This window comes from Chiloscyllium plagiosum, unplaced genomic scaffold (genome assembly GCF_037043375.1).
Source record: "Chiloscyllium plagiosum isolate Xiang-an unplaced genomic scaffold, Cpla_swu_hap1 HiC_scaffold_6, whole genome shotgun sequence".
Classification (NCBI taxonomy): domain Eukaryota; kingdom Metazoa; phylum Chordata; class Chondrichthyes; order Orectolobiformes; family Hemiscylliidae; genus Chiloscyllium; species Chiloscyllium plagiosum.
The window spans coordinates 132229639-132253129 of record NW_028270144.1 but is presented as its reverse complement, the minus strand read 5'-3'; the positions used below and the strand labels follow the sequence as shown (position 1 = coordinate 132253129).

General features: G+C 47.7%; 2 protein-coding genes across 5 annotated transcripts in view; one reads left to right on the top strand and one right to left on the bottom strand.

The window, feature by feature from the left end:
* apbb1 (amyloid beta precursor protein binding family B member 1) overlaps positions 1-23491 on the bottom strand; it is a 173518-nt gene that overhangs the window by 79904 nt on the left and 70123 nt on the right. For all 4 annotated transcript variants that reach the window (XR_015757510.1, XM_087988515.1, XM_087988514.1 and 1 more), the window contains 3 exons: positions 20885-20970; positions 16160-16217; positions 14689-14835 (listed from right to left, as the gene is read on the bottom strand). Coding sequence is in view for 3 of the 4 variants with exons in the window: in XM_087988515.1 (XP_087844641.1) it covers positions 14689-14835; positions 16160-16217; positions 20885-20970 (291 nt within the window). In the remaining variant the exon portion in view is untranslated. The remainder of the gene's footprint in view (positions 1-14688; positions 14836-16159; positions 16218-20884; positions 20971-23491) is intronic.
* Positions 973-13977, top strand: LOC148149853 (uncharacterized). Its single transcript, XM_087987821.1, has 3 exons — positions 973-1060; positions 8145-10007; positions 13970-13977. Exons 1-3 carry the CDS (start codon positions 973-975, stop codon positions 13975-13977), a joined length of 1959 nt encoding a protein of 652 aa, XP_087843947.1.

Genomic DNA, 23491 nt, shown 5'->3' with positions numbered 1-23491 from the left:
TGGTCACAACTGGGAGTTAAATATCCAGGGGTATCAGACTATTCAGAAGGACAGACGGGAAGGTAAGGGAGGTGGTGTAGCTCTGATATTTAAGGATGACATTAGGATGGTGGTGAGAGATGATATAGGTTCTATGGTAAATAAGATCAAATCCATTTCAGTGGAAATTAGGAATTCTAACAAGAAAATGTCACTGGTATCTATAGGTGTAATCTATAGGCCATCAAATTATAATATCACAGTAGAACAGGTAATAAAAAAAACTAATGCTTGTAAAAATGGTACAGCAAAAACGTCAATTTACACGTCGATTGGTCAAACCAGCTCAGTCAGGGTAGCCTTGAGGAGGAGTTCATTGAATGTATCCTTGATAGTTTACTGGAACAGTATGCAATGGAACTGACAATGGAGCAAGTATCCTAGATTTGGTCCTGTGTAATGAGACAGAAATAATTAATGAGGCCACAATTAGGGATCACTTTGGAAGGAGCGACTACAGTGTGGTTGAATTTAGAATACAGATGGAAAGTGAGAAGATAAAATCCAACACCAGGGTCCTGTGCTTAAACAAAGATAACTACAATAGGATGAGGAAGTAGACTAGAAACAAAGATTTTATGGTGGGACAGTTGACTACCAGTCGAGGACTTACAAAGCAATTTTTCAAAGTGCTCAGCAAACGTATATACCAGTGAAAAGGACGGACTGTAGGAAAAGGGGTAATCTGCCATGGGTGTCTAAGAAAATAAAGGAGGCTATCAAATTTAAAGAGAAGGCATACAAAATGACCAAGAACAGTGGGAAACTAGAAGATTGCAAAAGCTTTAAAGGTCAACAGAAGCCACAAAAAGAGCTATAAAGTAAGATAGATGATGAGAAAAAAACTAGCTCAATATAAAAACTTAAAATATATAAAATAAGAGTGGGTAAAGTAAACATTGAGAAGAGGGATTTCATAATGGGATAAAGGAAATGGCCAAGGCATGGAATAGGTATTTTGTGTCGGTCTTCACAGGGGAAGAAACTAATAACATGCCAACAATTGGCAAAGAGACGAAGGGTAGGTGAGGACCTGGAAACAATTATCACGAAAGAGGTAATGTTGGGCAAGCTAATGGAGCTACAGGAAGCCAAGGTTCCAGGCCCTGATGGAACGCATCCCAGGGTACTAAAAAGATATGGTGGGAGAAATAGCAAATGCGCTCGTGGTAATTTTCCATAATTCACTGAACTCTGGAACAGTTCCAGCAGATTGGAAAACAGCAAATGTGATGCCACTGTTGTAAAAGGGAGGAGGACATAAGATGGGGAATTATAGGCCGATTAGCTTAACTTGTGTAGTGGGGAAAACGCTTGTGCCTATGATCAAGGAAGAAATAGCAAGGCATCAAGATAGAAATTGTCCCTTTGGGCAGACACAGCATGGGTTCATGACGGGCAGGTCATTCTTAACTAATCTACAGGAATTCTATAAAGACATTATGAACACTACGGACAACAGGGACTCAGCAGATGCAGTGTATCTAGATTTCCAAAAGGCATTCAACAAGGTGCCACACAAAAAGGTTACTGCATAAGATAAAGATGCATGGCTTTATGGGCAATGTATTAGCATGGATAGAGGGCTGGTTAACCAACAGGAAGCAAAGAATGGGAATAAATGGATGCTCTTCTGGTTGGCAGTGATTAGTGGTGTGCCTCAGGGATCAGTGTTGGGATTGCAATTATTCACAATGTACATAGATGATTTGGAGTTGGGGACCATGCGTAGTGTGTCAAAGTTTGCAGATGACACTAAGATAAGTGGTAGAGCAAAGTGTGCAAAGTGTGACTTTCACCTTGGTTATGGAGAGAGATAGGTGCGTGCAACAGGGTAGGTTTTACAATTGGGGGAAGGGTAAATACGATGCTGCAAGACAGGATCTGAGGAGCATAAGTTGGGAGGATAGGCTGTCAGGGAAGGATGTCGTTGAAATGTGGAACTTTTTCAAGGAACAGATACCACGTGTCCTTGAAACGTATGTACCTGTCAAGCAGGAAAGAGATGGTCGTGTGAGGGAACCTTGGTTGACGAGGGAGGTTGAATGTCTAGTAAAGAGGAAGAAGGAGGCTTACATAAGGTTGGGGAAACAAGGTTCAGACAGAGCGATGGAGGGATACAGGATAGCCAGAAGGGAGCTGAAGAAAGGGATTAGGAGAGCTAAGAGAGGGCATGAAAAATCTTTGGCGGGTAGGATCAAGGATTACCCGAAGGCCTTTTATGCGTATGTGAGAAACATGAGAATGATGAGAACGAGGGTAGTAGTGGGAGACTGTCTTGAGTCGGAAGAGATAGGAGAGGTCTTGAATGAGTACTTTTCTTCAGTATTTACAAATGAGAGGGACCGTATTTTTGAAGAGGAGAGTATGAAACGGACTGGTAAGCTAGAGGAGATACTTGTTAGGAAGGAAGATGTGTTGGGCATTTTGAAAAACTTGAGGATAGACAAGTCCCCCGGGTCTAACGGGATATATCCCAGGATTATGTGGGAAGCAAGAGAGGAAATTGCAGAGCCGTTGGCAATGATCTTCTCGTCTTCACTGGCAACGGGGGTGGTACCAGGGGACTGGAGAGTGGCGAATGTTGTGCCCCTGTTCAAAAAAGGGAATAGGGATAACCCCGGGAATTACACGCCAGTTAGTCTTACTTCGGTGGTAGGCAAAGTAATGGAAAGGGTACTGAGGGATAGGATTTATGAGTATCTGGAAAGACACTGCTTGATTAGGGACAGCCAGCATAGATTGAGAGGGGTAGGTCTTGCCTTACAAGTCTTATTGAATTCTTTGAGGAGGTGACCAAGCATGTGGATGAGAGTAGAGCAGTGGATATAGTGTACATGGATTTTAGTAAGGCATTTTATAAGGTTCCCCATGGTAGGCTTATGCGGAAAGTCAGGAGGCATGGGATAGTGGGAAATTTGGCCTGTTGGATAGAGAACTGGCTAACCGGTCAAAGTCAGAGAGTGGTGGTAGATGGTAAATATTCAGCCTGGAGCCCAGTTACAAGTGGAGTTCCACAGGGATCAGTTCTGGGTCCTCTGCTGTTTGTCATTTTTATTAATGACTTGGAAGAGGGAGTCGAAGGGTGGGTCAGTAAATTTGCAGACGATACAAAGATTGGTGGAGTTGTGGATAGTGAGGAGGGCTGTTGTCGGCTGCAAAGGGACTTAGACATGATGCAGAACTGGGCTGAGGAGTGGCAGATGGAGTTCAACCCTGTCAAGTGTGAGGTTGTCCATTTTGGAAGGACAAATAAGAATGCGGAATACAGGGTTAACGGTAGGGTTCTTAGTGAGGTGGAGGAACAGAGGGATCTTGGGGTCTATGTTCATAGATCTTTGAAAGTTGCCACTCAGGTGGATAGAGCTTGTAAGAAGGCCTATGGTGTATTAGCATTCATTAGCAAAGGGATTGAATTCAAGAGTCGTGAGGTGATGTTGCAGCTGTACAGGACCTTGTAAAGGCCACATTTGGAGTACTGTGTGCAGTTCTGGTCGTCTCACTTTAGGAAAGATGTGGAAGCTTTGGAGAGGGTGCAGAGGAGATTTACCAGGATGTTGCCTGGAATGGAGAATAGGTCGTACAAGGATAGGTTGAGAGTGCTAGGCCTTTTCTCATTGGAACGGCGAAAGATGAGGGGTGACTTGATAGAGGTTTATAAGATGATCGGGGAATAGATAGTCAGAGACTTTTTCCCCGGGTACAACAGACTGTTACAAGGGGACATAAATTTAAGGTGAAGGGTGGAAGGTATGGGGGATGTCAGGGGTAGGTTCTTTACCCAGAGAGTGGTGGGGGCATGGAATGCGCTGCCTGTGGGAGTGGCAGAGTCAGAATCATTGATCACCTTTAAGCGGCAATTGGATAGGTCCATGGATAGGTGCTTAAGCTAGGCCAAATATTTGGCACAAGGGCCGAAGGGCCTGTTCTGTGCTGTATTGTTCTATGTTCTATGACGGTGAAACTTTGCAAAGGGACACAGGCAGTTTCAGTGAGTGGGCAAAGGTCTAGCAGATGGAATACAATATTAATGTGAAGTCATCCATTTCAGTAAAAAAGGCTATTACTTGAATGGCAAGAAATTGCAGCATGCCGCTGTGCAGAGGGACCTGGGTGTCCTTGTGCATGAATGACAGAAGACTGGTCTGCAGGCACAACAGATAATTAAGGTGGCAAATGGAATTTTGCCCTTCGCTGCTCAAGGGATTGAGTTTAAAATCAGAAGGGTAATGTTACAGCTGGCAAGGCTACACCTGGAGTAGTGTGTGCAGTTTTGGTCTCCTTACTTGAGAAAGGATGTACTGGCAATGGAGGGGTGCAATGGAGGTTCACTGGGTTTATTCCAGAGTCGACGAGTTGGCTTATGAGGAGAGGCTGAGTAGCCTGGAATTATATTCATTGGAATTTAGAAGAATGAGGGGGGAATCTTATAAAACATAATTATGAAGGGAATAGATACGAAAGGAGTAGAGTGGATGTTTCCACAGGCGGGTGAAAGTAGGACAAGAAGGCATAGCCTCAAGATTAGAGGGAGCAGATTTAGGACTGAATTGAGAAGGAACATCTTCACCCAGACGGTTGTGAATCTATGGAATTCCCTGCCCAGTGAAGTAGTTGATGCTACTTCAGTAAATGTTTTTAAAGCTAAGGTAGATAATTTTTTGAACAATAAAGGACTTAAGGGTGGGCATGTGGAGCTGAGGCCGCGAAAAGATCAGCCCTGATCGTGTTGAATGGTGGAGCAGGCTTGAAGAGCCAGATGGCCTACTCCTGCTCCGAGATCTTATGTTCTTATAATGAACGAGCAGCCTTATGGTCTGGTAGGACTATGGAAAATTTACTTTTATTAGTATTCATGTAGGAACCTGGGGAACAATTGGTGAAGTGGAACTTATAAAAAATTGAAATAAAAGGGGGATTTCTCTAGATTTGAACTTCTAAACATTGGTGTTGGCTAATAGGTTGAAAAATTTGTTTTGCTGCATGTTTTTTTAGATTAGATTAGATTACCTATAGTCAGCCCAACCAGACCACACCAACCTCCTGAAGAGTAACATTCCCCTGTGACTAATGCATCTACTGCTATGGGCAATTTAGCATTAACAATTCACCTAATCTGCACATCTTTGGACTGTGGAAGGAAACCGGAGCACCTGGAGGAAACCCACGCCGACACAGGGAGAATGTGCAAACTCCACACAGACAGTCGCCCGAGGCTGGAATCAAACCTGGGACCTGGTGCTGTGAGGCAGCAGTGCTAACCACTGAGTCACCGTGCCACCTTACACTGGTTCTTTGAAATTGCTTTCTATAACTAGATAGGATGTTTCAGTGAACAATCACCAAGTTCACTCACTTTTTTGAAAACAATTGATTTATCAAACCAGATTTAATTCTGGGATCTGATGTATCCAGCAGTAACATCAGTTGGGATCGTAAGGTGAACTTTGCTTTTGCAAAGTTGTCATGTGATCCAATAACCACCTGAACAGACAAATAAACCCAGATTTAATTAGTTATGCTGACATAGCACTCCAACAGTGTGGCACAATCTCAGTAGTCACCCTCCCACAGTGCAGGAGTGTCTCAGTACGCACCCCCCAACAGTGCTGGGGTCTCTCAGTACGCACCCCCCCCGACAGTGCAGGGGTGTCTCAGTACACACATCCCCACAGTGCAGGGGTCTCTCAGTACGCACACCGCACCCCCAACAGTGCAGGGGTCTCTCAGCACGCACCCCCTCACAATGCAGGGGTGTCTCAGTATGCACGCCCCCCAGTGCAGAGGTCTCTCAGTACGCGCCCTCCCACAGTGTAGGGGTCTCTCAGTACGCGCCCTCCCACAGTGCAGGGGTCTCTCAGCACGCACCCTCCCACAGTGCAGGGGTCTCTCAGTACGCGCCCTCCCACAGTGTAGGGGTCTCTCAGTACGCGCCCTCCCACAGTGCAGGGGTCTCTCAGCACGCACCCTCCCACAGTACAGGGGTCTCTCAACACGCACCCTCACACAGTGCAGGGGTCTCTCAGTACGCACACCGCCCGCCCACAGTGCAGGGGTCTCTCAGCACGCACCCTCCCACAGTGCAGGGGTCTCTCAGCACGCACCCCCTCACAGTGCAGGGGTGTCTCAGTATGCACCCCCCCCAGTGCAGGGGTCTCTCAGTACGCACACCGCCCGCCCACAGTGCAGGGGTCTCTCAGCACGCACCCTCCCACAGTGCAGGGGTCTCTCAGCACGCACCCCCTCACAGTGCAGGGGTGTCTCAGTATGCACCCCCCCCAGTGCAGGGGTCTCTCAGTACGCACACCGCCCTCCCACAGTGCAGGGGTCTCTCAGCACGCACCCTCCCACAGTGCAGGGGTCTCTCAGCACGCACCCTCCCACAGTGCAGGGGTGTCTCAGTACGCACCCTCCCACAGTGCAGGGGTCTCTCAGCACGCACCCTCCCACAGTGCAGGGTTCTCTCAGCACGCACCCTCCCACAGTGCAGGGTTCTCTCAGCACGCACCCTCCCACAGTGCAGGGGTCTCTCAGCACGCACCCTCCCACAGTGCAGGGGTCTCTCAGCACGCACCCTCCCACAGTGCAGGGGTCTCTCAGCACGCACCCTCCCACAGTGCAGGGGTCTCTCAGCACGCACCCTCCCACAGTGCAGGGGTGTCTCAGTACGCACCCTCCCACAGTGCAGGGGCGTCTCAGTACACAAACACCCCCACAGTACAGGGGTCTCTCAGTACGCACCCTCCCACATTGCAGGGGTCTCTCAGTACGCACCCTCCCACAGTGCAGGGGTCTCTCAGTACGCACCCTCCCACAGTGCAGGGGTCTCTCAGTACGCACCCTCCCACAGTACAGGGGTCTCTCAGTACGCACCCTCCCACAGTGCAGGGGTCTTTCATTACGCACCCTCCCACAGTACAGGGGTGTCTCAGTACGCACCCCTCCACAGTGCTGGGGGGGGGTCACAGTACGCACCCCCACATTGCAGGGGCATTTCAGTACACACCCTCCCACAGTGCAGGGGTCTCTCAGTACACACCCTCCCAGAGTGCAGGGGTCTCTCAGTACGCACCCTCCCACAGTGCTGGGGTCTCTCAGTACGCACCCTCCCACAGTGCAGGGGTCTCTCAGTACGCACCCTCCCACAGTGCAGGGGTCTCTCAGTACGCACCCTCCCACAGTGCAGGGGTCTCTCAGTACGCACCCTCCCACAGTACAGGGGTCTCTCAGTACGCACCCTCCCACAGTACAGGGGTCTCTCAGTACGCACCCTCCCACAGTACAGGGGTCTCTCAGTACGCACCCTCCCACAGTGCAGGGGTCTCTCAGTACGCACCCTCCCACAGTGCAGGGGTCTCTCAGTACACACCCTCCCACAGTGCAGGGGCGTCTCAGTACACACCCTCCCATAGTGCAGGGGCGTCTCAGTACACACCCTCCCACAGTGCAGGGGCGTCTCAGTACACACCCTCCCACAGTGCAGGGGCGTCTCAGTACACACCCTACCACAGTACAGGGGTCTCTCAGTACGCACCCTCCCACAGTGCAGGGGTCTCTCAGTACACACCCTCCCACAGTGCAGGGGCGTCTCAGTACACACCCTCCCACAGTGCAGGGGTCTCTCAGTACGCATCCTCCCACAGTGCAGGGGTCTCTCAGTACACACCCTCCCACAGTGCAGGGGCGTCTCAGTACACACCCTCCCATAGTGCTGGGGCGTCTCAGTACACACCCTCCCACAGTGCTGGGGCGTCTCAGTACACACCCTCCCACAGTGCTGGGGCGTCTCAGTACACACCCTCCCACAGTACAGGGGTCTCTCAGTACGAACCCTCCCATAGTGCAGGGGTCTCTCAGTACGCACCCTCCCACAGTGCAGGGGTGTTTCAGTACACACCCTCCCACAGTGCAGGGGTGTTTCAGTACGCACCCTCCCACAGTGCTGGGGCGTCTCAGTACACACCCTCCCATAGTGCAAGGGCATCTCAGTACGCACCCTCCCACAGTGCAGGGGTGTTTCAGTACACACCCTACCACAGTGCAGGGGTCTCTCAGTACGCACCCTCCCACAGTGCAGGGGTGTTTCAGTACGCACCCTCCCACAGTGCTGGGGTGTTTCAGTACAGACCCTCCCACAGTACAGAGGTCTCTCAGTACGCACCCTCCCACAGTGCAGGGGCGTCTCAGTACGCACCCTCCCACAGTGCTGGGGTGTTTCAGTACGCACCCTCCCACAGTGCTGGGGTGTTTCAGTACACACCCTCCCACAGTGCAGGGGCGTCTCAGTACACACCCTCCCACAGTGCAGGGGCGTCTCAGTACACACCCTACCACAGTGCTGGGGTCTCTCAGTACGCACCCTCCCACAGTGCAGGGGTCTCTCAGTACACACCCTCCCACAGTGCAGGGGCGTCTCAGTACACACCCTCCCATAGTGCTGGGGCGTCTCAGTACACACCCTCCCACAGTGCTGGGGCGTCTCAGTACACACCCTCCCACAGTACAGGGGTCTCTCAGTACGCACCCTCCCATAGTGCAGGGGTCTCTCAGTACACACCCTCCCACAGTGCAGGGGCGTCTCAGTACACACCCTCCCACAGTGCAGGGGTCTCTCAGTACGCACCCTCCCACAGTGCAGGGGTCTCTCAGTACACACCCTCCCACAGTGCAGGGGCGTCTCAGTACACACCCTCCCATAGTGCTGGGGCGTCTCAGTACACACCCTCCCACAGTGCTGGGGCGTCTCAGTACACACCCTCCCACAGTACAGGGGTCTCTCAGTACGCACCCTCCCATAGTGCAGGGGTCTCTCAGTACGCACCCTCCCACAGTGCAGGGGTGTTTCAGTACGCACCCTCCCACAGTGCAGGGGTGTTTCAGTACACACCCTCCCACAGTGCAGGGGTGTTTCAGTACGCACCCTCCCACAGTGCTGGGGCGTCTCAGTACACACCCTCCCATAGTGCAAGGGCATCTCAGTATGCACCCTCCCACAGTGCAGGGGTGTTTCAGTACACACCCTACCACAGTGCAGGGGTCTCTCAGTACGCACCCTCCCACAGTGCAGGGGTGTTTCAGTACAGACCCTCCCACAGTACAGAGGTCTCTCAGTACGCACCCTCCCACAGTGCAGGGGCGTCTCAGTACGCACCCTCCCACAGTGCTGGGGTGTTTCAGTACACACCCTCCCACAGTACAGGGGTCTCTCAGTACACACCCTCCTACAGTGCAGGGGTGTTTCAGTACGCACCCTCCCACAGTGCTGGGGTGTTTCAGTACACACCCTCCCACAGTGCTGGGGTGTTTCAGTACACACCCTCCCACAGTGCTGGGGTGTTTCAGTACACACCCTCCCACAGTGCTGGGGTGTTTCAGTACACCCCCTCCCACAGTACAGGGGTCTCTCAGTACGCACCCTCCCACAGTGCAGGGGTGTTTCAGTACGCACCCTCCCACAGTGCAGGGGTGTTTCAGTACACACCCTCCCACAGTGCAGGGGTGTTTCAGTACGCACCCTCCCACAGTGCAGGGGTGTTTCAGTACACACCCTCCCACAGTACAGGGGTCTCTCAGTACGCACCCTCCCACAGTGCAGGGGTGTTTCAGTACGCACCCTCCCACAGTGCAGGGGTGTTTCAGTACACACCCTCCCACAGTGCTGGGGTGTTTCAGTACACACCCTCCCACAGTACAGGGGTCTCTCAGTACGCACCCTCCCACAGTGCAGGGGTGTTTCAGTACGCACCCTCCCACAGTGCAGGGGTGTTTCAGTACACACCCTCCCACAGTGCTGGGGTGTTTCAGTACACACCCTCCCACAGTGCAGGGGCGTCTCAGTACACACCCTCCCAGAGTGCAGGGGTGTTTCAGTACACACCCTCCCACAGTGCAGGGGTGTTTCAGTACACACCCTCCCACAGTACAGGGGTCTCTCAGTACGCACCCTCCCACAGTGCAGGGGTGTTTCAGTACGCACCCTCCCACAGTGCAGGGGTGTTTCAGTACACACCCTCCCACAGTACAGGGGTGTTTCAGTACACACCCTCCCACAGTGCAGGGGCGTCTCAGTACACACCCTCCCAGAGTGCAGGGGTGTTTCAGTACACACCCTCCCACAGTGCAGGGGCGTCTCAGTACACACCCTCCCAGAGTGCAGGGGTGTTTCAGTACACACCCTCCCACAGTGCTGGGGTGTTTCAGTACGCACCCTCCCACAGTGCTGGGGTGTTTCAGTACACACCCTCCCACAGTGCAGAGGTCTCTCAGTACGCTCCCTCCCACAGTGCTGGGGTGTTTCAGTACACACCCTCCCACAGTGCTGGGGTGTTTCAGTACACACCCTCCCACAGTGCAGGGGTGTTTCAGTACACACCCTCCCACAGTGCTGGGGTGTTTCAGTACACACCCTCCCACAGTGCTGGGGTGTTTCAGTACACACCCTCCCACAGTGCTGGGGTGTTTCAGTACACACCCTCCCACAGTGCTGGGGTGTTTCAGTACACACCCTCCCACAGTGCAGGGGTGTTTCAGTACACACCCCTCACACAGTGCAGCACTTCTTCAGTAATACTGGCGTGGGGGTGGGGAAGTGGCGCCATTGCTGCTATTATCGCTGAACTGTTAATCCAGAGACCCTAATAATGTTATGGAATCGGGATTCAGATCTTGCCATCCCAGATGTTGGAAATTGAATTCAATATAAAAATGCGGAATTACGAGTCTAATGATGACCATGAGTTGTCGATTGTCATGAAAAACCCATCTGGTTCATCAATGCCCTTTAAGGAAGGAAACTACCATCCTTACCTGGTCTGGCTGACATGTGACTCCAGACCCACAGCAACTCTTAACTGTCCGGTTGGCAATTAGGAGTGGGCAATAAATGCTGGCCGATGCAGTGACGCCCTCATCCAGTGAAAGAATAAGATGACAATATGGCTCCAACAGTGTGGCACTCCCTCAGTAATGACCCATCTCACAAATATGTAAACAAGGAACAACAGAAGGCAACTCAGTCCTTTAAGCCTTCTCCATCATACAATAAAATCTTAATTTTAAGCTTGACACGACACTCCTGCTTTTTTAAAATTAATGCTGTGGCCCTTGCGGAAACCAAACTGAGCATTCCTAAGCAGGTGCTGTTGGATAGCACTGTTGATGACACTTTCCATCACTTTACCAATGGTTGAGAGTAGGCTGATGGAGTGGTAATTGGCTGGGTTTGATATTGTCCTGATTTTTATGTACAGGACATACCCTAGGCAGTATCTAACATTGTCAGGTAGATGCCAGTTTTGTAGCTGTACTGGAACATCTTGGCTAGAACAGCAGCAAGTTCTGGAGCACAAGTCTTCAGTATTATTGCCAGAATGTTGTTAGGATCCATAACCTTCGCAGTATCTTGTGCCTTCAACTATTTCTTGATATCATGTGCAATGAATCAAATTAGATGAAGATGGACAGCTGTAACATTTGGCACCTCTGGAGTTTGGGATGAATCACCCACTTGGCATTACTGGCTGAAGATTGCTGCGAATGCTTCAGCCTTATCCTTTGCACCGATGTTTGGGACTCTCCCATCATTGAGGAGGGGGATATTTGTGGAGTCTTTTCCTTCAGTGAGTCCACCACTTTTCACAACTGAATGTGGTAGGACTGCAGAATATAGATCTGATCTGCTGATTGTGGGATTGCTTAGCTCTGCCTATCACTGCTTGCTTATGCTGTTTGGTATGCAAGTAGTCCTGTTTGCTGGCTTCACCAGGTCGACAGCTCGTTTTTTTTAAGTGCGCCTGGTGCTGTTCCTGCAGTCTCCATTCTTGCAGACCCAAGATCCTTCATCCCTTTGTAATAAGATTCTCCATCCACTGCCTTTTGATGAAGGGAATGCCAAAGACACTAAACCCTTAGAGAAAAGTTTCCTCATCTCTGTTTTATATGGCTGTTTATTTTTAAACAGTGACCCCTAATTTTAGATTCTCCCACAAGAGAAAACATCCTTTCAACATTCACCCAGTCAAATTCCCTCAGGATCTTATATGATTCACTCAAGTCCCTGCTGACCTGTCTAAACTCTAGAGTACGGATCGAGACTGCCCAGCCTACTGTATTGTCATACAGTACAGAATAGGTCCTTTGGCCCATCGAGCCTGTACTGCCAAAACTACACTAAATCTGCATCAGTTCACCTTCCAGCAGTAGGACCATTGCCTTGAATGTTATGACATATCAAGTGCTCATTCAAGTACTTTTTATTGTGAGGTTACCGGTCTCTACCACTCTCCTGGCAGTGCACTTCAAATCCAACCACCTTCTGGGTGAAACACTTCTTTTACCACAAAGAACTCACTGTTAACCACTAACAGTGCCCATTAGCAGCTATTCATTCTCCCAAGCTGACCTTTACCCCGCTCGGTCTACTCAACTGGTTTTCCCTCTCTCTGGCCTTCATTTCCACTATACTTTTACTCTACCCACCCTCTCTCACATATACCCTGAATATCAACCTTGCCCTAGCTGAAATCAGTTCTGAAGGGTCACTGGAGCTGAAATGTTAACTCTGTTTTCTCTCACAGATGCTGCCAGACCTGCTGAGTTTGTCCAGTAATTTCTGTTTGTCAGCATCAACTGCTCTTTGGTTTTTTTTAAACAATTTTTTTCAGCTTCCTTTTAAACTTCCTGCCTATTTTCTAATCACCTTGCCCATGCCTCTTAAGATCTTATACACTTTGATCAGGGTCCCCCTCAGCCTTCCCTGCTCTAAAGAAAACAACCAGAGTTTATCCAGCCTCTCTTTATCGCTAAGCTGCTTCATCCCAGGCAACATCCTGGTGAATCTCCTCTGCACCCCCGCCCCATATCCTTCCAAAAGTGCAGTAACCAGAACTGCATAGAGAGCTGCAGCTGTGGCCTAACCAAAGTTCTGTACAGCTCCCTCTCTTATAATCTATGCATCATCTGAGAAAGGCAAGTGTCCTGTATGCCTTCTGAGCCACTCTATTAACCTGTCCTGCCACCATTAGGGATCTGTGGACAAACACCCCAAGATGTCGGTGAAGTTGTGGATACTGACGAAGGATGTAGTAGGTTGCAGAGAGACATCGATAGGATGCAGAGCTGGGCGGAGAGGTGGCAAATGGAGTTTAATGTGGACAAGTGTGAGGTGATACACTTTGGACGGAGTAATCGGAATGCAGAGTACTGGGCTAATGGTAAGATTCTTGGGAGTGCAGATGAGCAGAGAGATCATGTGTCCATGTACACAGATCCCTGAAAGTTGCCACCCAGATTGTCAGGGTTGTTAAGAAGGAATACAGTGTTTTGGCCTTTATTAATAGAGGGATTGAGTTCCGGAACCAGGTGGTCATGCTACAGCTGTACAAAGCTCTGGTACGGCCACACTTGGAGTATTGTGTACAGTTCTGGTCACCGCATTAGAAGAAGGATGTGAAAGCTTTGGAAAGGGTGCAGATTTACTAGGATGTTACCTGGTATGGAAGGAATGTCTTATGAGGAAAGTCTGAGGGCCTTGAGGCTGTTCTCGTTAGAGAGAAGAAGGTTGAGAGGTAACTTAATAGAAACATACAAGATAATCAGAGGATTAAATAGAGTGGACAGGGAGACCCTTTTACCAAGTATGGGGACGGCAAACATGAGGGGACACAACTTTAAAGTGAGGGGAGATAGGTATAAGACAGATGTCAGAGGTAGTTTCTTTACTCAGAGTAGTAAGGGTATGGAATGCTTTGCCTGCATCGGTAGTAGATTCGCCAAGTTTAAGTGCATTTAAGTCGTCATTGGACAGGCATATGGAAGTACATGGTATAGTGTAGGTGGGATGGGCTTCAGATTAGTATGACAGGGCAGCGCAACATCGAGGGCCGAAAGGCTTCTACTGCGCTGTAATGTTCTATGTCTTTCTTTCTTTCAGATTCCTAGTGTCCTATCATTCATTAAGTACTCCCTTGTCTTGTTCCTTTTTCCAAAGTACATCGCCTCACACTTATCAGGGTCAAATTCCACCTGCTACTGATGTGTGCTTTCAGTGAAGAAATTATGAGCATTGGGTTTCTAATCCATCATACTCACAATGGCCATCCACTGAATATCACGCCCAGGAAATGCTGAAGAAACCGATTATACTTCAACAGAAGCTTAAAACAAACAAGGAGCAGGAGGAGGCCATTTGATCCCTTTGAGCCTGTGCCACTATTCGATCAATTCACTGTTGATCTGACTGTGGCCTCAACTCCACTCACCTGTCTGAACCCAGATACTCTTTTGGTTTCCTCGTCAATCTATCCACCTCTACTTTAAAGGTATGCAGTGATTCTGCCTGCATCATTTTCTAGAAAGAAAACTTCAAAGACTCAAGATCCTCAGGAGAAAATGTCTCCTCACCTCTGTCTCAGATAGTTGAAGACTATTAGAACAGGCATGATCTCATTGAATGGCAGAGCATATTCAGTGTGTAGAATAATCTACTTCTCTCCTAGTCCTATGGCCTTGTTTTTAAACTGTGCTCCGATTTTAGTTCAATTTCTGACAACAGGCAAAGTGCTGAAATGTGACTACCACGCTTTCTTAGGTTAAGGGTCAGGGTCAGGGTCAGGATCACGTTCAGCTGCCCAGTTGAGAGTTTCTACCTACCTCCCCCCAGGTGCCCGCAGCATCGCGCAGGTTGTTCTTGTGGTAGGACAGCTGTCGTATGCAGTTGTTGACGGCAATGCTGCTCTTTCCTGGAGCAAGATCCTCCTCCAACATCTCCACCCAACCAAGGGAGCGGACAGAAAAACACTGCAGAAACCAAAGCCACAGTCATTCCTGCACATTCATTACAACATCAGGAATCAGCAGAATAGAGGCTGTGAATGGGAAAGGATTCGTGCTGGAGAATGGAACTTGTGAGAAGGGTTGGGAGTTAGTGGTCAACAGCTTTCGGAATATGGAGGTTGACAATGCTGGAGGATGGAACAGGAGTCACACCACAATTCCATAAAACTCATTTTAGCATTCCCCTGGGTACCCGCCTTCAGTTCTTGACAATGCCTCTCAGAACAGAGATAAGAGCCTTGGAGGAGTGCAGCACAGATTCAGTGGCCTGATACCAGGATTAAGAGGTCAGGCTGTAGATAGATCTGCAGTGCCCAGAACAAACAGACATTAATTGACAGTTAGGTTACAGCTCAGTCCACAATGGAGAAGGCTCGAGAGGCTGAATCACCTTTTGAGAATGACAGACTGGAAGAACTTATCCTGTATTCTGTCTTTTGCAACACACCAGCAAAATCCAAGTGATCACTGGCTCACAATGTGCAACAAACTGGGAATTTCTTTGAGCAGAAGGGTGAGAAAATAGGAACTTGTTAAATTGAGGCACTAAGCAGCAACCCTCTTTGGACAGGGCAGGGAGATGCACTCTCAGATCAGAAGTTTTATTCTGTGTCTAACCACATGATCTACCTGCCCATAGAATATTTACTGAAGACAGTGTAGAGGTAGCTTTATGCTGTATCTAACCCCATGCTGTCCCTGTCCTGGGAGTGTTTGATGGGGAACAGTGTACAGGCAGCTTTACTCTGAATCTAGACCCATACTGTCGCTGTCCTGGGTGTGTTTGATGGGGACAGTGTAGAGGCAGCATTACCTTCAGTTTACTTCAAGGGAATAAAGAGAGCTTTATGTTCTATGTAAAAGAGTATAGGGAGCTTTAATTTCAGTATAAATGATACTCTATCTAACCTTATGTTGTCCCTTAACAGGGAATGTTTAATAGAGTCAGTGTCAAGGGAGCTTTAATTTCCGTTTGACTCTCTACCTAAACCCATGCTATTATGAAGAGGGGTCACTGGACCTGAAACATTAACTCTTATTTCTCTCCACACAAGCTGCCAGATCTACTGATAGTTGCAGCAATTTCTATTTTTCTATCCCCATGCTATATCTGTCCTGGGAGTGTTTAATTGCGGCAGTTTAGAAGTACCGTTACTTTCTGTTTAAAAGTGTGGAGAGAGCTTTAATTTCAGTTTAAAACAGTGGATGAAGTTTTATTCTGTATCTAATATTAGCCTGAGGTTCTAAATTACTACTCCAGCAACAGTGCCACTACACCACCACTCACCTTTGACTCATCATCAGTATTTAGGATGTTTTTGTAATTATCCTCTTCTGTTTGACCTCTGAGGGAAAGAAATAACAAAGTTAAAATGGATTTTATTAATTTGTCAAAATTTTGTTAAATAATGTCGGCGCAACATTGAGGGCCAAAGGGCCTGTTCTGCACTGTATTGTTCTATGTTCTAAGAAACAGCAAAGTTGGATCGGTTGGGACTTTTTTCATTGGAGTATACAAGACTCAGGGGTGACCTCAGAGGTCCACAAAATCATGAGACACATCGATAAGGTAGATAGCCAACAGCTTTTACACATGGTAGGGGAGTCTAAATCTTGAGGACATAGGTTTAAGGTGAGAGGGGGAGATACAAAAGAGTCCAGAGGGGCAACTTTTGTCACACAGAGTGTGGTGAGTATCTATAACAGGCTGGCCAGAGGGAGTAGTGGAAGCAAACACAATTTTGTCATTTAGACAGGTACATGAATGGGATAGGTATGGAGGGAGATGGATAAATGCAAGAAAATGGGACTAGTTTCAATTGCGATAACTGAGCAGCATGGGCAAGTTAGACCGAAGGGCCTGATTCCATGCTGTAGACCTCTATACCTCTATGACTCTAACTGGGGGAGAGCCAGGGGAAGGGAGGTAGGCAGATAAGGATGTCATCACAGAGTGCTTGGGATTACACAATGGGAATGCACAAAGTCAACAGGAATTTATGAAAGAGAAATCATATTTGACAAACCTACTGACGTTTTTTGAAGATGTAATGGTAGAATAGATAAGGGAAAACCAGTGGATACAATACAGTTCCATTTTCAGAAAGCTTTTGACAAAGCCCTATACAAGAGGTTATTGTGCAAAATTAAAGCACATGGGATTGGTGTTAATATAGTTGCAGGGAGTGAAAACTGGTTAACAGACAGGAAACAAACAGTAGGAATAACTGGATATGTTTCAGAGTACAAGATGGTGACAAGTAAGGTAACACATGAAGGGTCCCAGCTATTCACAATATAGATCAACAATTTGGATGAGGGAACCAAATGCTGTATTTCCAAGTTTGCTGAAAACACAAAACTAGTTGGCAGAGAATGACGAAGAAAACTTAAAGAAGCTTCAATGCAATTTAGATAATCGAGTAGGAAAATACATGGCACGTGCAGAATAATGTGGATAAGCACAAAGTTGTCCACTTTGATAGAAAAAAACAGAACATCAGAGTATTATTTAAATGGTGGTAGATTGAGAAATACTGATATACAGAGAGTCCTGGCTCTCCTTGCCCATCAGTCACTGAAAGCAAGTGCAGATGCAGCAAGCAGTCAGGAAGGTAATTGTATGGGGACCTAAATTATAGTTTGAGTACACAAGACATTGAGAGTAGTGAGGGCATAAATAAGATTTCACGGTTGCAAGGCCGCACTGGCCAGCAAGAAGTTGGTTTGAAGTGTGTCTACTTCGACACCATTGTGAATAAGGTGGGTGAACTTGCAGCATGCACTGGCACTTGGAATTTCGATCTTGTGGCCATTTGGAGACATATGTAGAGCAGGGACAGGAATGGTTATTGCAGGTTCCGGGATTTAGATGTTTCAGTAAGAACAGAGAAAATGGTAAATAAACCCGGTACGGGGTGGCATTGTTAGTCAAGGACAGCACAATGGTTGCTGAAAGGACGCTGGAGGACTCGCCTGGGGTACTATGGGCTAAGGTACAAAACAGGAAAGGGGAGGTTACCCTGTGGGAAGTTTTCTATTAGGCCTCTGAATAGTTTCAGCGATGTAGAGGAAAGGATAGCAAAGATGATCCTCAATAGGAGCAAGAGTGACAGGGCAATTGTTATAGAGGACTTTAACTTTCCAAATATTGACTGGGAATACTATTGTTCAAGTACTTTAGATGGGCCAGTTTTTGTCCAGTGTGTGCAGGAGGGTTTCTTGACACAGTATGTAGACAGACCAACAAGGGGCAAGGCCACATTAGATTTGGTACAGAGTAATAAACCTGGCCAGGTGTTACATTTGGAGGTAGGTGTGCACTTTGGTGATAGTGACCACAATTCGGTTATGTTTAGTGATGGTAAGGGATAGGTATATACCGCAGGGCAAGAGTATAGCTGGGGGAAGGGCAATTACAATGCAATTAGGCAGGATTTAGGATGCATAGGATGGGGATGGAAACTGCAGGGGATGGGCACAATTGAAACGTGGAGTTTATTCAAGGAAAAGTTACTGCGGGTCTTTGATAGGTATGCAGTGGTCAGGCAGGGAGGAAGTTGTAGAGTGTGGGAGCCATGGTTTACTCAGGAAGTTGAATCTCTTGTCAAGCGGAAGGTGGAAGCTTATGTTAGGATGAGATGTGATGGCTTAGTTAGGGAGCTTGAGAGTTACAAGTTAGCCAGGAAAGACCTAAAGAGAGAGGGGACATGAGAGGTTGTTGGCAGATAGGATTAAGAAAAACCCTAAGGCTTTCTATAGATATATCAGGATTAAAAAAAAATGTCTAGAATAAGATTAGGGCCAATCAAGGACAGTAGTGGGGAGTTGTGTGTGTAGTTTAGATCAGAGTGGTGCTGGAAAAGCACAGCAGGTCAGGCAGCATCCGAGGAGCAGGAAAATCGACGTTTCTGGCAAAAGCCCTTCATGAGGAAGTTGTGTGTGGAGTCAGAGGAGATAGGGGAAGTGCTAAATAAATACTTTTCATCAGTATTCACACTAGAAAAAGACAAGGCTGTTGAGAATTCTGAGATACACGCTAATGGACTATATGGGATGAAGTTCACAAAGAAGTGTTAGCAATTCTGGAAAGTGTAAAATTAGATAAGTTCCCTGGGCCGGACGGGATTTATCCTAGGATTCTCTGGAAAGCCAGGAAGGAGACTGCCGAGCTTTTGGCTTTGATCTTTATGTCGTCATTGTCTACAGGAATAGTGCCAGAAGACTGGAGGATAGCAAATGTTGTTCCCTTGTTCAAGAAGGGGAGTCGAGAAAATCCTGGTAATTATAGACCAGTGAGCCTTACTTTGGTTGTGGATAAAGTGTTGGAAAAGGTTATGAGAGAAAGAATGTTTAATCATTTAGAAAGGAATAGGTTGTTTAGGGATAGTGAACACAGTTTTGTAAAGGGTAGATTGTGCCTCACAAACTTTATTGAGATCTTTGAGAAGGTGACCAAACAGGTGTTTGAGGGTAAAGCAGTTGATGTGATGTATATAGATTTCAGTAAGGCGCTTAATAAGATTCCCCACAAAATACAGAAGCATGGGATTGAAGGTGATTTAGCAGTTTGGATCAGAAATAGGTTAGCTGAAAGACGACAGAGGGTAGTGGCTGATGGAAAATATTCATCGTGGAGTTCAGTTACTAGTGGTGTACCACAAGGATCCGTTTTTCGTCCACTGCTGTTTGACATTTTTATAAACAACCTGGAAGAGGGTATAGAAGGATGGGTTAGTAAATTTGCGGATGACACCAAGGTCAGTAGAGTTGTGGAATGTGATGAAGGATATTGTAGGTTACACACAGACATAGTTAAGCTGCAGAGCTGGGCTGAGAGGTTGCGAATGGAGGTTAATGTGGGAAAGTGACAGATGATTCACTTTGGAAGGAGTAACAGGAATGCAGAGTACTGGGCTAATGGTAAGATTCTTGGTAGTGTAGATGAGCAGAGGGATCTCGGTGTCCAGGTACATAGATCCTTGAAAGTTGCCACCCAGGTTTGTTAAGAAGGCATACGTTGTGTTAGCTTTTATTGATAGAGGGATTGAGTTTCGGAACCATGATGTCATGCTGCAGCTGTATAAAACTCTGGTGCGGCCGCACTTGAAGTATTGAGTACAGTTCTGATCACTGCATTATAGAAAGGAAATGGAAGCTTTGGAAAGGGTTCAGAGGAGATTTACAAGGATGTTGCCTGGTATGGAGGGAAGGTCTTACGAGGAAAGGCTGAGGGACTTCAGGCTGTTTTTGTTAGAGAGAAGGAGGTTGAGAGGTGACTTAATAGAGACATAAGATAATCAGAGGGTTAGATAGGGTGGACAGTGAGAACCTTTTTCCTCGGATGGTGATGACTAACATGAGGGGACATAGCTTTAAATTGAGGGGTGATAGATGTAGGACAGACGTCAGAGGTAGTTTCTTTACTCAGACAGTAGTAGGGGCACGGAATGTACTGCCTGCAACAGTAGTAGACTCGTCAACTTTAAGGGCATTTAAATGGTCATTGTATAGGCACGTAGATGAGAATGAAATAGTGTCGGTTAGATGGGCTTCAGATTGGTTTCACTGGTCGGCACAACATCGAGGGCTGAAGGGCCTGTACTGCACTGTAATGTTCTACGTTCTGTGCATATTGGCTTTCATTGCAAAAGAGCTTAAGTACATAAGGAAGAAAGTCTTACTGCAGCAGGCCTTGGTGTGACCCCACTTGGACTCTGAGCAGGGGGCGCAAAGGGCTTGGTAATGGGCTGGGCAAGGAGATGCAGTCCAATTTACAAGCTTGGCACAGAGGGCTTGGTTATGTGCTAGGCATGGGAGTAAAGGGCACGGTTACAGACTGAGCAAGGAAACAAGGGTAAGGTTACAAGCTAGGGAGATGTGTGGGGAGGGGGGGGGCGAGAACATGGTTACAAGGTGGTGTTTGAGATGTACAGACTCAATCTACTTCTCTGCCATCTGTCTCAACTCCTATTGCTAAGGAGAATTTTATGAAGAGCCAGTGTTCACTCACCCCAGATTCAAAGATGCGTATCTTAGTGTAGCCCCCTCAAATTCTTTCAGACTTGTATCTGAGGTCTCAGTTGTGGTTTGGATCTCCTGGTGAGATATGAAGTCCAGTTGTTTAGAAATTCACAAACACCTTCAACAGGACAGATAAAAACAAGCCTAACATAGACAGACAGAGACACACACACACACACACACAACCCCTCCCCTCACTATCCTTATCCCTGTAATAATGACATTATCCCTTCCTGTTTCCTCCTAACCTTAACTCCTCCCCTTCCCCACAACCCTAAACAATGTCTCTTCCACTAATCCCTACTCCGTGCCACTTTCCCTCTCAAAGTCTACCCCTCCCAATTTCCTGCCAAACCGAAGGTTCTGCCCCTTTCTCTAACCCTGCCCTCACCCCTGCTCCACACATCCAACCACTCTCCCTTTTCCTCAAAACCAAAGTCTTCCAATATCAGTCAAACCATATATACTGCCCAAACCCGCCAATCCTAGTCCCATCCCAAAATACCAATCCCTCCACAAAATCCCACACCCTCTCCACACAACAAAATCCCACCCCCTCCTCTCCATATTTCAAAATCCCAACTCTTCTCCCTACTCCTTCTCCCAGTCCTCAATTAGACCAACATTTTCAAGATAACCCTCAGCTCCTCTCCCTCAATGAACAGAACTATGCACATGTTAAACAGAAATGTAGAAAATAGGAACAGGACTAGGCCATTCAGCTCTTTGAGCCTCTTCTTCCTTAATCATCCAACTCTACCTCCCACTTCTGTTGTCCAATCCCATATCCCTTGATCTATTTAACGCCAAGAACTATAACCAACTCCTTCTTGAAATCATACAATGTTTAAGCCTCAAGTGCATTCTGTGGCAGTAAGTTCCACAGGCTCACCACTCCGGATGTGACAGCACTGGAGGGGGTGCATAGCGGATCCACCAGGATATTGCCTGGGATGCAGCAGTTTAGTGATGGATAGAGGCTGGATAGGGCGGGATGGTGACTTGGGGCAGTATGGTGGCTCAGTGGTTAGCACTGCTGCCTCACAGTGCCAGGGACTTGGGCTCAATTCCAACCTTGGGCAATTGTTTGCATGGGATTTGCACATTCTCTCCGTGTCTATGTAGGTTTCCTCTGGGTGCTCTGGCTTCCTCCCATGATCCAAAGACGTGCAGATTAGGTGAATTGGCCATGCTAAATTGCCCATAGTGTTCAGGGATGTGTAGGTTAGGTGTTTTGTCAGGAATAAATATAGGGTAGGGGAATGGATCTGGGTGGATTACTGTTCGGAGGGTCGGTGTGCACTTGTTGGGCCAAAGGGTCTGTTTCCACACTGCAGGGAATCTATGACGATGATTCTATGAAGTTCGGCTTGTTTTCTATGGAGCAGAGAAGGTTGAGGGGGTAACTGATTGAAGTTCTTAAGTTTATGAGGGACATGGTCAGAGCAAATAGAAAGCAGTTGTTTTCCTTAGTCATAGGATCAAAGCAAGGCAGCACACTTTTAGTATAAAAGACAGGAGATTTAGGGAGAATCTGAGGAAAGCATTTTTTTCATCCAGTGGGTGGTAGGGGTGCGGAATGCCCTGCCTGGAAGGGTAGCTAAGTCACCTTAGCTTATCCCAGATCTAACCTTCCAACTCGGCACCGCCCTCTTGAATTGTCCTACCTGCCCATCATCTTTCCCACCTATCCACTCCAGCCTCCTCTCCAACCTAACATCATCACCCCCAGCTCCATCAACTATCGCATTCCCAGCTACCTTCCCCCCAGCCCCAACCCCCTCCCCTTCATCTCTCAGCCCCTTGACCATCCCCTCATTCCTGATGAAGATCTTATGCTCGAAACATCGATTCCCCTGCTCCTTGGATGCTGCCTGACCAGCTGGGCTTTTTAAGCACCACACTTTGAGGGTAGCTAAGGCAGGAAACCTCACTACCTTTATAAGTTCTTTGACGAGCACATGAAGTACTTTAATATTCAAGGCAATGTGCCTCATGCAGGAAAGTGGATCTAGTGTTGGCAATAGTGCAATATTAGGGGTACAGACTTGATTCAAGAAGTTTCTCCTCACTTTAGTCCTAAATGGTTTACCCTGTATACTTTGATTCCCCCACCATCAGGAGCATCCTTCCAGCATCTACCCTGTTTAGTTCTGCCATAATTTCAGAGGTTTCTATGAAATCCCCCCTCAGTCTTCTGAACTCCAGCAAATATAATCCTAAGTGATTCAGCCATTCCTCATACATTAGTCCTGCCATCCCAGAAATCAACCTTTCTCTCAATGTCGGCAAAAGTAAAGAACTGATAATTGACTTCACAAAAACAAGAGGAGAACACACCCCAATCTACATGAACAGAACGGAGGTCGAGAGGATGGACAGCGTCAAGTTCCGAAGAATGACAATAACCGACAACCTGTCGTGGACTTCCTGACATAAATGCGATGGTCAAAAAGGCTCTACAACACATCATCTTCCTCAGGCAGCTCAGGAAATTCACACGCCCATAAGACCCTCACCAACTTTACAGGTGCACAACAGAAAACACACTGTTCAGGTGCAATAACAGCCTGGTGCGGCAACTACTCTGCCCAGG